Here is a 13,428-nt window from a genome sequence, read left to right as displayed (position 1 = left end):
CTTCTGCTCAGTGGCTTCAAGGTGGTACACCTTTCTGTAACCATAATATATAAACTGCCCACGCTTTGCTTTAATAAGCAAAGCTCCATTATGATGTAGTCTATAGTTACATTTACCTTTTGTGATATATGCGCGCCAAAGCAACAAGATTTGATAGTACGGGAGCCATTGAATTGAAAATTTGACTTTCCATAATTTAGGCCAGTCCAGAAGCGTCGCCAGTCCAGAAGCGTCTTCTTTTGAAGGTTTTGCATTGTTACCTTAATTTCGGCCCAGACGTCAGTAGAAGATGGTTGAGTAAATCTGCGTGATTATATGATACGAAGCAGCCTTTGGCCAAGCCCAATTTGCGTCAGCCAAGAGCCATCAGCTAAATATGGAAAAACCACAGGGCATCTTCCAGAGTTGATGAGCGATAGAAGTTTACTTACAGACTTATGTAATGCCAGTTATGTGATCCTATATGTTGAATTTGAGACTTCCAGGGCTTTAGTTAACAGTAGATACCTAGTTCTCTGATGGGTCTAATGCTGAATGCGAAAATTTGGCTTCATGTTTTACGCCAGTCCAAAAGCAGCCTACGTTTTTTCAAGGTTTGCATTGTTACAAATAGGAGAGGGCCCCCTCAATTTATGGTACAAACATTAGTAATTGCTAAAAAATGAATTTTCATTAAAGCGAATCTGCATGAAATATTTATTATTACAGTAATCCAAATCAGCTTCCAAGAGAACGAAGATCTTGCACAGCCAATATTCTAGTTCAATTAATGATTGTTAAGTACATAACATTAATGTACATGCATTTAAAGAAGTATGTACTCGTGTTGCATCTCCTTGTTAAAATTGAAGAATGTATCATTTTCGATTAGAAAACATAAGCTTGACCCTGCTTATTATTTTTCACGTTGCCCAGATTTTCCTCATTGGAATGTAAGAGTCTAATGTACTCAAGAATCCATCTTGAGTAATTCCTTAAGTCTGCCAAATGAAGCAAGGCGAAGGGCGTTTTGTGCACCTCTGGTTAAATCTTCAGCATGTTGCGGTTCGAGATATGAAAAAACATCAACCGGTTTTGCTTCACATGGATCCTTCATTCCTGGTCCGCCACGCAATGCCATGCCTTCAGCTAGCACTGTAAATAGAACAGGAATTAATGGATGGGAGATCACAAGAGAAGTTATAGACATGATACTGAAAAAATGGTGATTTACATTGCTTTCACTTCAACATTCAATCTTTGAATTAGCATATAAACGAATAAATATGATCGACAACGTCTACTCAAAGACACATTAAATTCATTCCAAATATCCATAATTTGAAGTATATCACTAAGGAAATGAAATATCATATTCGTATGGCATTTGCATTTCACACCCATTTAGTGAAAAACTGTTCAACACAAACCATACTTTTTGCAAGCCATATTTTTTTATTTTTTGAATATTATCTTAACTTTATTCGAAACATTATATTTTCTTTCTTTTTGCTAATATGCAGTTATTATACATTTGTACATGACTAATCTATTCCAACATCTGAAGTTACTATTCTACATCGATCTAGCAATGACAAATTTACAAATCTGTTCAAGTAGGCCTTTAATATTTTAACCTAGTTGCGAACAAAAACTCAAGGTGTCTGAATGCTTCTCAATCCCCAGCTACCTTTCTCCAACTGGGCCTCGATTATTCTCCATTTCTCAGTAACTACCATGTCCATTTATAATATATTCTCGATACAAGCTGATTTACAAAAATAGAAGATATTACCTTCCAGACATTGTATAAAAAGTCTTGAAAAACTAAGTTCGCTTTCTCGAACATCTTTTGCCAGCTTTTCCATTACAAGATGTACAAGAACTTCAGCAGCATATGGAGAGAGATGTTTCCAACCAGAATATGCTTCTCTCAGATCAAGCAAGATGCGAACTACAGGAAGTTCAATTTCAGCTCTGATCTGCAATCAAACAGGAACTAAGTTCTAAATTGTACTCTTCAATAATATTTTGGATTCATCATAATTGTAATTAAATGTAAGGAAATGAAGGATGGAATCAAAAGCCCTAGTTCAATCCACAATTCGTTTTTTCAGTTTACTGTGAATTCTTTTGCCTCATATTGATTCTTGCATGACGAAATAAAATATCTGAATCTGAATTCAATCAAAATGAATAAAGGGGTTGGTTAACCGAAAAATATATCAAACATTTCAATGTAATGTCCAAACTTGTTTTTACACCAGTTGCACAATATAGCTGACAGAAGGGTACTCCCGTAATATATGTACCAGATTCGGGTTAGGCCATAATTTTATTCCAATTTTCCTTATATTAGTTCTATTACGAGTTCGGGGACTGTTTGTATTAGCCAAGTGAATATGCCCCGTGCCCATAGGCTTCTTTTCCTTTACACAACTCGATGTAAAGTAGGCGAACAAAATTAGTTACCTTCATATTAGCACACACACTTCTGGAATGTTAAAATGGTTCCGCACGACGCAACAATCTTACATCATTTGAGAGATTTGGTTGCGGTGAGTCTGACTCTGAACGAACCTAAGATTCATTTATAGGCAACAAAAACGCACCTTTCTCAAAGACCATCGTACTCTTCTGATTTTTGCTAAAGCTTCCATGCATTTCTCTTCATTTAGAAATTCCTTCGATGGCACTTGCTCTTCTGTTGTATCTTCAGGCAGTGTGGATTGGTATTCAGGAGAATATTCTGGTGAAGTGAAACTAAAATGAAACAAATTAAATGGGTTTTATGATTTGTACCACAATATAAAATTAGCAAACAATGCAATCTTGTCGACGAATATGTTAGACAAATATCATAGTCTCCACACCACATGGATGAAATTATTGTCACTGGCTTGGCTCATACAGTAAAAAGAAATGGTGAAATTGTTGTCAGCAGTAATCATGATATTCCGGTATAGCATTAAGATTTTTGAAATTCCTATTTCAGACTATCGTTATCGTAAATTGATTTATTAAATCACAAGATGAAGTATGACCCTATAAATTCAATTTAATTGATGCACAAGTACAACCACCAGACAATTTGAAGTTAAAATGCCCCACATCAATTGATTTTTTTGAATAATATGAAGCACCTGATGACTATAGGGTAAGGGCATTCAGACTTTTCAGGTCTTATGCTTATAATGTTGTTGGTTTCATCAGGTGTGATGGTGACTTTATCTGCAAGTGGTTTCCTCATTTTTTGATGCAAAAGAGAGGCAAGCTTGAAGAAATAACTCCTTGTTGGCTTTTCCTAAAGTATATTAAGATTCATTCCAACAAAAATTCATGTATAAAAGATCATGTATCTCACTTCATGAGAAATGTTAATACTATAATATAATAACTTGTAAATAAATATGCTATTGAAATTTTATCTAGTGGCAACTGGCAACCATATCATATATATTTTAATTAATGAAGTTTGTAAGTAAAAAATCTGCTGAAATATTATACGACTGAAATATTATACAAAATGTTTGATATAAAACACTTGCCTTGAAAACTGCCACGAATTCTGCTCCTAAATCGGATTCAGCACCAGTAATGAGTTTCCTTTGAGCAGGTCCAACTCGCACCACACCAATCAAAACTTGCGGCGGAAGTTCTTTCTTTTCACTGCTATCCCGTCTGTCACCTTTTCCTCCTTCATTTTCTCCTTTAGTATCTTTCTTATTCTCTTCTTTAGTATCTTTCTCATTTTCTTCTATAGTCTCCTTCTCATTTTGTTCTTTTGTAGTCTCTTCTGACGTTTCTCCCATTTTGACTTCAATTTTAGGTTTGAGTGATTCCATCAATTCAGCACTCATAGTCTTGCTTGCCTCATGCAAAGCATTTGATACATTTTTTACCACAATCATTAGTGTCTTTCTCCCCCGTTTGTCTTGTGTCAGTGTTCTGTGTTTCTTATACAGAATTTTGTCATCAGAACTTTCTCGAGGTCCTCTGCGCCGTCGATCAGAATTTCCCCATTCTGAACCACCTGTATAATTATCATTGGGATCTTCATATCCTCCTTGATAAGCACCAAACTCATGTTCATACATTGCATCCTCGTCATAAACATCATTTCGAAAACCTCCGGCCCAGCTTCCTCTAAAACCAGGTTGAGGAATCTGGCTCCATTCATTATAGAAATTACCCTTTCCATCAAATCCTCCCTCACTCCAATCTGGTTCTGCTCTTTCTTCTCGATCATGAGAGTTGTAAGATGACTGTTTATTAGATTTATATTCATCAAATTTGTCCCATGGGGATTTTCCTTTGCGTGCACCTCTGTCATTTCGAGCTCTCTTTTTAGCAGGTGGCCCAGACTGTTCCCTTCTTGGTTGCACCTTCTCACTTTGTTGATCACCACTCTCCCAGCCTAGCATAGACTGCTGTACTCCAGAAGAATTGAAGCCCCATTCATCATCTTCTGTTGCTGTAGACCACTTTTGCTGTTGATTACCATAACCACCCTGCTGTTGATATTCAAAGGATTGTTGACCATAGTCCCAAGATGGTTGAGGATTATTTGGATTTCCACCAGATTTATTAAAATAAGAATAACTACCAGCACTTGAGGTAGATTCGGATTGTTGCCATGAATCTCCCTGCTCTGACATATCATTGGTAGACCACTGACTAGGATAGTTACCCCATTGCTGATATTGGTTACTATTTGGACCACCCCATTGTTGCGTATCTCCGCCCCAATTCTGACCATTGCCACTACTGCTTCCCCAGTTGTCAGACCACTGATTATTAGAGTTTCCCCAGAAGCCAGAATTGTTACCATTAGACCATCCAGCCATTTTGTATTCTGGCTCACAAATGGGATTAAATTTTCTGCCTATATGAAATCAAACATGGCGTCATGATTTTTTGTATTATAAACAGGGTGTGCATTTCATTGAAAAACAGAACATCAAAATCTAGCTGTTTCATCCTATTGGTATTGTAACTAAAATACTATAATAGCTTTTATTTTGGTGAATGCTTGTTTACTACGTTGTACACTACTGATATTCAAATGAATTTTGTGAGTATAGGAATTATTCACCAGTTGTTAATCATTTAATATGCATTGATTAAAATCTATGAATCCACTCAGGGCAAGGTAATCTTTGAATCTGGGGTGAAATAGCAAGCGCGTTTCCAATGCTTAGACCAAACCATCAAAATAATAGAATACTGCAGTAGGAAGCGAGCTATTTGAATAGCAAATTGTAAACGCTCATGCCTCGAGTCGTGAGTCAAGCACCAGATTTTTGCCTGTTTTCCAAAAATGCACACTCCGCAATGGCTGAAGGAGTAGGACTAGCAAGTGTCAAGTGGCCGCCAAACTGATCTATTTTCTAAAAAGGATGAACAGTGGAAATGGGGAACATCGGCCGTCAGTACATGTAGGTACATAAGGGAATTAGTTAGCCAGTAATTTGTTTTAGATGTGTGGACCTGATGGTGGCGGAAGCCGTAACTGACCAGCGGTCGGTCCAGTATCCACAAGAAATCGAGCATGCAACCAGTAATCGTGGCACCCCAAACGCCTGATATTGTGTGCAAACTTACCTAAAACACGTAAAAACCTAGCAACTGACGGAATGCCTCTACTTGAAAAAACGAAGGTAAAATAACGGTACGAAAACCCCGGGTCTCCCTAAAACCAGGCACTCGCAAATTCAGGAACTTCTTTGGCACCATTTCAGGCACTATGATTTTGTTTTCGGTAGTTTATTAGGGTTTTTGTATCTTGGATAAACTTGTGCATTTCTATTTCTATATTCAGATATTGCATGCAACAATAATATACTGATATATGTTTGTCAAACTTCTCAATTTAATAGGGTAGAGTATAATTAATTTTTCAATTTCAAAATATGGCAAAGCTGAGCAGGTAATAAGGCACTTCGTAAAATCTATTTCCCATTTCTGCTCTCTTTATTTTTGTTTTTTTTCGTTTTAAAGTAATCATAAACATTAGAATATAAGTTTTTACAAAGTGTCTGATTTTGTATTGAGTGATGCCATACCGTTATTCTACTATTGAAAAATTAATTACAGGTACCAGTACCGCCTTACCCTATGGAATTAGAAAAACTATTTCTTTATTGCAATATAGAGATATATAGGAATGCACAATATCATTTCATTCAAAATCTAATAAAACTGAACCACAAATGCAGGAATGGATTACAAAAAAATCAAAGTGTCTAGTTTCAGGGAGACCCGAAATCACAATTGGCTGACTGGCCCTTTGGCACACAATCTTGTCTCGCAAAATGACAGCGACGAGTAGATAAAAGGCACAGAAACGAAACGTGATAAACGAATAAAATGTAACGATAACAAAAAGCCTAACGTTTCAAGAGAGGCCTCCTGATTTTGTTGTAAATCAGCATCGGTTTTGCGTTTTCTTAAAATTCGGAAGATGTGTGTTGTCTATAATCAGTCAGTTACTAATATTAGAACCTGATAGCAGTTTAGTGGCATTTCATGATAGTGGTATAATGATGCTGGTGAGCAATCAAGAATTTCCGGCGTCGTCTGGGCTGCAAAATAGATTTCGCTCGTGTGCATTTCCGGAGAGCACGAGCGCAATCAAACATGCAATTGTCCCGTAATCCTGTCTGGCCTACGATGGCGAGGAGTCTAGCAATCCTCTTGCATATACAGATATAATTACCCAACACATGATTCGAACCTGTCTGCAAAATAAACTATCTATCTAGGGACTAGGGTAGGTTGGCAAGACGGGAGTATAACGAAAAGTTCAGTCGAGACATATTAGAGGTAGGCTACTTATCTTACTTAAAACGGTCGATCTTTCTGTTGGAGACCGACTGATGCTGCGTTTTCTTGTAGAATGCAACGGCCTCAATTTATCGATATTATCTAAATTGATTACAAAACCTACTAATGAGTTCAATCAAGATTCCAAGAGTGGAGGGAGCCGTAACCGACCAGCGGTTACGTGAACCACCCAACGACGACGAGGAGTCCAGCAATCCTCTCGCACATAACCATCCCTGCATGGGATTCGAACCTGCGAACCCACGCAAAGTAGCCTAATTAGAGGTGCGGTGGTGAGCGTATTCCTAACGCTTAGCCCGTTGAGCCACACCGCCGCACCTCTCAAAAGGATTACAGTTCAAGTACCATACCACTGTACCAGCAGGGTCTTACTACTTACCGGTACCGGTACCAAAGTGACTACCGGTACCGGTATGCTACATCTGAATAGAGCAAGTGCAGTTTCAAGTATTTGTGGCGTCTAGAGCTGCCGCAAAACCATAGCCGCTATGACCAAACCCACGGCGACTGACTTTTTAAATGCCACAAACCAATTTAAAGATGTTGAAGATTACCGGTACCGATATAAACTCATGATCATTCCCTACTACTGTATACTGTTTCCCATCAAATTGTTCAAAATTTCACGGACGCTAATAAATAATGAAAGAAAAATCTTTCCCTCTCTTTCTCTCCTCTTCTGCGCTCTTATGCCTGTATGCGCTGTTTCGCGCACTTCTGCGCCCTTTGCGTTCTATTCACTAAGTAATAAGACCGTACCAGCATACCGTACACGGACTGCACTTGAAGAAATATTCCATAAACAGCACCACCATTATGCCATGGAGCAGTGGTGTATTACAATTTTTCTCGGTCAACTTCAGAGTAGACATCTAGCTGCGGCAAAAAAGAAGAATGGACATTTTCCCGAGCATCGACTTTCTTGTTTACTTCGTGACATTGGCCAATCAGCGAGATGCAAAAAAAAGACGTAACAAGCTCAGACACTTTTCAAACTCAGACAGATTTTCAAGCGTGGCCGTGAATATTACCTTGTTTTCGCGTATTTGAACTCTATTCGTTAGTTTTCTGTTGTGTTTCGGAAACAAATTATAAATCAGATAATTCAATGATCACTCTGTCTTCCTAGGAGTTTTAATTCAATTGCAGCAATAAAAAATTAGTGTAGAAATAGCTGTGATAGACTAGGACTAGGCTAAAATTCTTTACGGTACTTTTGTAAAAACAGATTTAGGCCGCGAGCCGAGGCCCTGAAAAACGCCTAGAAAGTGGGTTTCGTAGCGCACATCAGGTAACTGTGTTGTGTTTCGGAAACTTAAATTATAAATCAGATAATTCAATGATCACTCTGTCTTCCTAGGAGTTTTAATTCAATTGCAGTAATAAAAAATTAGTGTAGAAATACCTGTGATAGACTAGGCTAAAATTCTTCACGGTACTTTTGAAAAAACAGATTTAGGCCGCGAGCCAGAGGCGTAGCTTAGGGGGGGGGCAGTGGGGTACATATGCCCCCGGGCGCCAAAATGGGGCTGGCAAAAATTTCACAACAAAGGTAAAAAACGGTCACAAGCAAGATCGCACCGGCGGCAGACATCTAATCTTAGTACATGGCAAACTGCACACTTGGTCAGACCACTTACGACTGCCGACGTCATCACGCACATAGCACGGTCAGATTTCCATCGTAATTACATGGCCAAAAAAATTTGGCCGGAAAACAAAGCAAAATTTGATTTGGTAACGTTAGGTAACAAAATGCACCGGGTTAATTACATGGTTCTGTATCGTTAAGTTCTTGCCTGCGCACTCGGATGTAAGTTGATATTAGTTCTGTGCTGGAGACAAATGGAAACGGAATTTGGTTGAATGATGTTAATACATGTTTTGAGTAATACGTGGATTGTATTTTGTTGTCAAAGTACCGTACTTTGCGGCAAAGTTACATAAAATATATTATACTGTGCTAAAAGACCTCAATGCCGTTTTCGACAATTCGTCGAGATTGCACAGATTTTGCAAATCTCTACCCCACGGACATCAATGGCCACGAACTTTTCACCGAAATTGGAGATTGCAGAATGCTGCTCAGTAACAGAACTGTAGATCAACCAGAAACTCCTTTGGCTCTTCTTGGTTTTATTGTGTCTTTTGGAGACGACGTTTTACCCAATCTGCAAATTTCTCTACAAATTTTGTTAACAATATCAGTTTCAATTGCAAGCTGTGAACGGTCTTTCAGCAGATTGAAACTTATTTTGTCGTATTCGCGTGCATCAACGGGACAGGATCGTCTCCGTGATCTTGCATTTCTAAGTGTTGAAAGAGAAACATTGGAAAAAAACAGATTTTGATGACGTGTTAACCAGTTTACGACAGTGAAATTGGAAAAATGAATTTATTTTAGACTATGTACATCATCTTTGACAGTAACTGAGTGGGACATATGCTCTATTTTGTATAGCTTTGCTTCTTCTTTGAATAAAATGTTCCATTAAACTTTGAATTTACATATACATATATTTTTGAATAAATAATAAAATATATAAATACATATAAATTTGAATTCACATATCGTCACGCTAATAACCGAATTGCGTAAGTCATTTTGGGCGGTTTTGAATTTTTCATAAAATAGGTATTTGTGTAATGCTGCGCACCTGTCTGTTAACTCAGATTTTATTTTAAGAATTCCGAAACCCATAAAAATAGAAATTTTGTATGATATGCAAATTTGTTCAATTGTTCCGTCATAATGAATTATCATTGCTAACGCAGGACTATTGTGACGTCACAAAGGCAAAATAACCTAGGCGAAGGATTTTCGAGTTTCTGCATCTCAGATTCTAGCTTAGCGCTAATAATTTTCAATTTATACTACTGTATAGGAAGGCGTGCACTTGTGATATTTACTGTCTGAGTCCAATTCACCTTGGTTGACTTTTATATAAGAGTACTTTACTGTTTTATTCTTTATATTTAACTTTAGTCTTATTTCGGTGATGTGCAGAGCGTGTTATATTGATGAAATATATATTTTTAAACATAAAAAATAATGTAATTGAAACAGATTAGCTATTTTGGGGATTTTGGATTGTTTGGTTTTCAGGACTGGTACATATAGACAAGTTGCAAAATTGCGTATGTCCTCTAGCCATAGACACATTTTTGCCTAAATCACAGTGTGCCATTATGACGTCACATGACTGCGTCATACAAATTAACTTAAATCCGGCTACGATCAAAAAGTTGAACTATGGCAAATTAAAGACTCTCAATGGCATAGCAATATCATTAGGAAGTTTTTTTACGTTTTTCTCAAAACAGCTAAAAATGACTTACGCAATTCGGTTATTAGCGTGACGAAATATAATTTTTTTTACATATACAATTAAATGCAATAGAAAACATGATTAAACGTGGGGGTCGGGGCGCCAATTTTATATTTTGCCCCGGGCGCAAAATATGCTGGCTACGCCTCTGCCGCGAGCCGAGGTCCTGAAAAACGCCTAGAAAGTGAGTTTCGTTGCGCACATCAGGTAACTACCTGAAAATGATTTTAAAATGTTCCTTAAAAATTTAGTAACAAACATTGACTTGTTCCCACTTCCAAAAGTTGCACGTTTTACGGAAAAGACGCTTTTACTACAAGAGATATGTGCTACAATCTGTCCTATATTCTCTACATTTTCGGCAATGAACAATGACTTCTGCATGACGTAACAATTGAATTGAATCAGCCGTTAGCGAGCCGATGAATATTAGTTATTACTGCTCGACCTTGCGTTGAGTTGGGCAGCCTTTCCATAGCCCTGTTTAGTTATTATTAGTTAAGTTATGCTTAGACGTTGTTGAAAAATGTATAAGTAAGTTATTAAACACTTGTAGATCCTTACCACGGATATGGGCCATGAGACGAAGCCTTGAAAACGCCCAGAAAATGAGTTTCGTAGCGCACATCTGGTAACTAAATAAATTCTTCAGTTTTGTGTGACAATGAACATACCTAACGCATTACAGCTTGTTCCACAATCCTGATGCGAAATTGAATATAACAGGTTCCCGTAAATTCAATAACCATAAGTTTATAACACATACGTAAGAACTATGCAATTCGAGAGCCCCAGGACAGCACACTAACACAAACGTATTCCTGTAATGTTTTGCCTGACCAAAATCGGACTTCCTCAGTCAATCATAATTTATTAGGTAGATTACGAAAAATATGACATACATGTAACCAATAACAAAAAATTCTTTAATTGTGAGACAGGAGTCGCGAGTGACCTCGAAAGGTCTTCAAGCAGCGACACCAACAACGCTGATTCACATTAGCGAATAAATTTTATGTAATAACCACAAGCAGTTTACAACAAGAACAGCACAAAAAGCTACATCCATTTTGTAGAAGCTATCAAACGTATTTATTTTTAAGCAATGAAGTCACAAATTAACATCGTGAGCACGAAAACACAAATACATCAATTATTTCTCACTTAGAAATTTACCGGAAAAGTCAAGAAAATTAAGTGAATGTACAATATGTACATAACATAGTGAACAGAAATATTACAATTAGTCTTTTTTTAGTTTATGTAGTTATGTATTTAAACAAAGGCAATATTATTTCTAGAAACAGGACTACGACACTAACAAATGTCCGAAAAAAAAACCAAATAAATGATGCTTATTAAATCAACTGCAATATCTAATTCACTTTCTTCTGAATTGTTTTCGAAATCCACTATCTCGAAAATCGACTTTTCCTCTAAAAGTGTACTGTGATTTTTGCAGTCAATACAAAAACAAAAATTTAAGTTGATTTTGGCACACTTGCATAAATTATTTTCCCTCGTTTTCTTACACTTGCAGTTTGCCAACTCAGGGAACTGATTTGAGGGCCACATGCTTCTTCAGTGAATCGTTGTTGGGTGAAAGAGTATAATTCTTATGTTTTCCAGTGTTAAATAGACGTGCCTTGGTATCATTTACATTCTTCATATCCTCTTCATACAGTGAACAAACAAATTCCTCAGCTTCATTTATTAATGCCTTGTTAACCTCAAAAGATCTTCATAGTTGAGAAAAAAATGAATTGAAAACCTCAATGAAGTCTCCAACATGCCCTGGTATCATTTACATTCTTCATATCCTCTTCATACAGTGAACAAACAAATTCCTCAGCTTCATTTATTAATGCCTTGTTAACCTCAAAAGATCTTCATAGTTGAGAAAAAAATGAATTGAAAACCTCAATGAAGTCTCCAACATGAGTTTGATGGGCAGTTCCAATTGCAGAAGAGTGCTAAAGTATTTCAATATGAATAGCCCATCAATCTGTTTGCAACTATTATGATTCTCATATACCTTTACGCTTCAAGACTTCTTGTTTAATCCATTTTATAGCATTGATAGCATCAGGGATTAGAGCCTGCGTTAGGTCGGATTGGTGGAACATTGCCGTTTTCTTTTGTAGTACAGTATCTAAAATGAGGAAGAAAATCATATTTGGAACAGAATGAGTGTAAAAATACCACTAAATACTAACTAATACCTTGAATACATAATGTATTTTATCTGATGTACTCAATGAGCGATGATACTATATGCTCATTGCATGTACTACAGTCCAGCAGTGTTTGCATACCGGTACTAGACTATATTTACACTAAATTTTGATATATCACAGTCTGAAATGCCCTATGAGTTTGGACTATAGACTATATTTTAAAACATCAACTGTCTGTCTACACTATTCAATTAAAGAGTCCAGCTGCACACTAACACAAATGTATTTCTGTAACGTTTCGTCCGACCAGAGTCAGACTTCCTCAGACAAGCAGTTTACAACAATGGCAAGAAATAAATTTGGTAAATGAATTTGAAATATCAAATCAAGTTTGACGTAACAATGCATAAACATTTAATTTGCATTTATCCGTAGAAGTAACGATGGGAAAATTAGAACCACAAATATCAGTGGAGCTCATTTCAGATGTAATTAAAAAAAAAGTTTTATTATCGCATTCACGAAAACGATGGGTAACTAAATGTAATTAAAATTATGGGCACTTAGAGAAGCACGAATCTCTTTAATTGAATAGAATAGTCATGTTTATTCCAGCTACAGTATCCTTGCAGTATACGCATACGGATCCACTAGCATAAAGGCATAAAGAAAAGATAGGAAGATAGTCTCGCGCAACCCAACTCAAATTTATGTCTGTCTACAACTTGATTTCTCACCTCTCAATCGCTTCCAATGCTACTTTCTTTCCACGGCATAACTTATCATTGCTTCCCAGGTTCTTGTCAACCTTATGAATTCAGATTTAGACCAACCGACATTAGTAAAATTGATTATTTTCTTCTCTTTTACACAACCGTGCATTACAGAAACAGCCATTAATTTCTATTTCCAAATATGCTGAGGCCTATATAGTAGTATAAGTCTGCTGAATAGTCAAGAAGAGTCATTAAATTAATCATAAACATTTCACGCAAGCCAGAAAATATCGTTGTTCGTGACATATTATTCTAGGTCTAGCCTTAACAACGTCTTATGAGCTAGTGCTCAACTAAAATTGCTATTTATGGTAAGGATAT

At 36.9% G+C, this 13,428-nt stretch overlaps 1 protein-coding gene across 1 annotated transcript; it reads right to left on the bottom strand.

Annotated features, from left to right (window-relative positions):
* Positions 1-648: 648 nt before the first annotated feature.
* LOC120339084 (spermatid perinuclear RNA-binding protein-like) lies at positions 649-3,331 on the bottom strand. The gene is made up of 4 exons (XM_078115903.1): positions 3,123-3,331; positions 2,592-2,742; positions 1,775-1,961; positions 649-1,134 (listed from the first exon to the last, which is right to left on the bottom strand). Exons 1-4 carry the CDS (start codon positions 3,227-3,229, stop codon positions 950-952), a joined length of 630 nt encoding a protein of 209 aa, XP_077972029.1. The 5' UTR covers positions 3,230-3,331; the 3' UTR covers positions 649-949.
* Between the last annotated feature and the right edge of the window lie 10,097 nt (positions 3,332-13,428).

Source organism: Styela clava, chromosome 9 (genome assembly GCF_964204865.1).
Source record: "Styela clava chromosome 9, kaStyClav1.hap1.2, whole genome shotgun sequence".
Taxonomy (NCBI): Eukaryota; Metazoa; Chordata; class Ascidiacea; order Stolidobranchia; family Styelidae; genus Styela; species Styela clava.
Note: the sequence above shows the minus strand (reverse complement) of the source record. Positions and strands in the feature narration are given on the sequence as shown.

Bases quoted from the DNA above. Each gene is read 5' to 3' on its own strand.
- LOC120339084 (XM_078115903.1), bottom strand. From the start codon at position 3,229: ATGAGGAAACCACTTGCAGATAAAGTCACCATCACACCTGATGAAACC. The intron at 2,743-3,122 runs GTGCTTCATATT...GTTTCATTTTAG, and splicing joins CCTTACCCTATAGTCATCAG to TTTCACTTCACCAGAATATT. The intron at 1,135-1,774 runs GTAATATCTTCT...TTCTATTTACAG, and splicing joins TTTTATACAATGTCTGGAAG to TGCTAGCTGAAGGCATGGCA.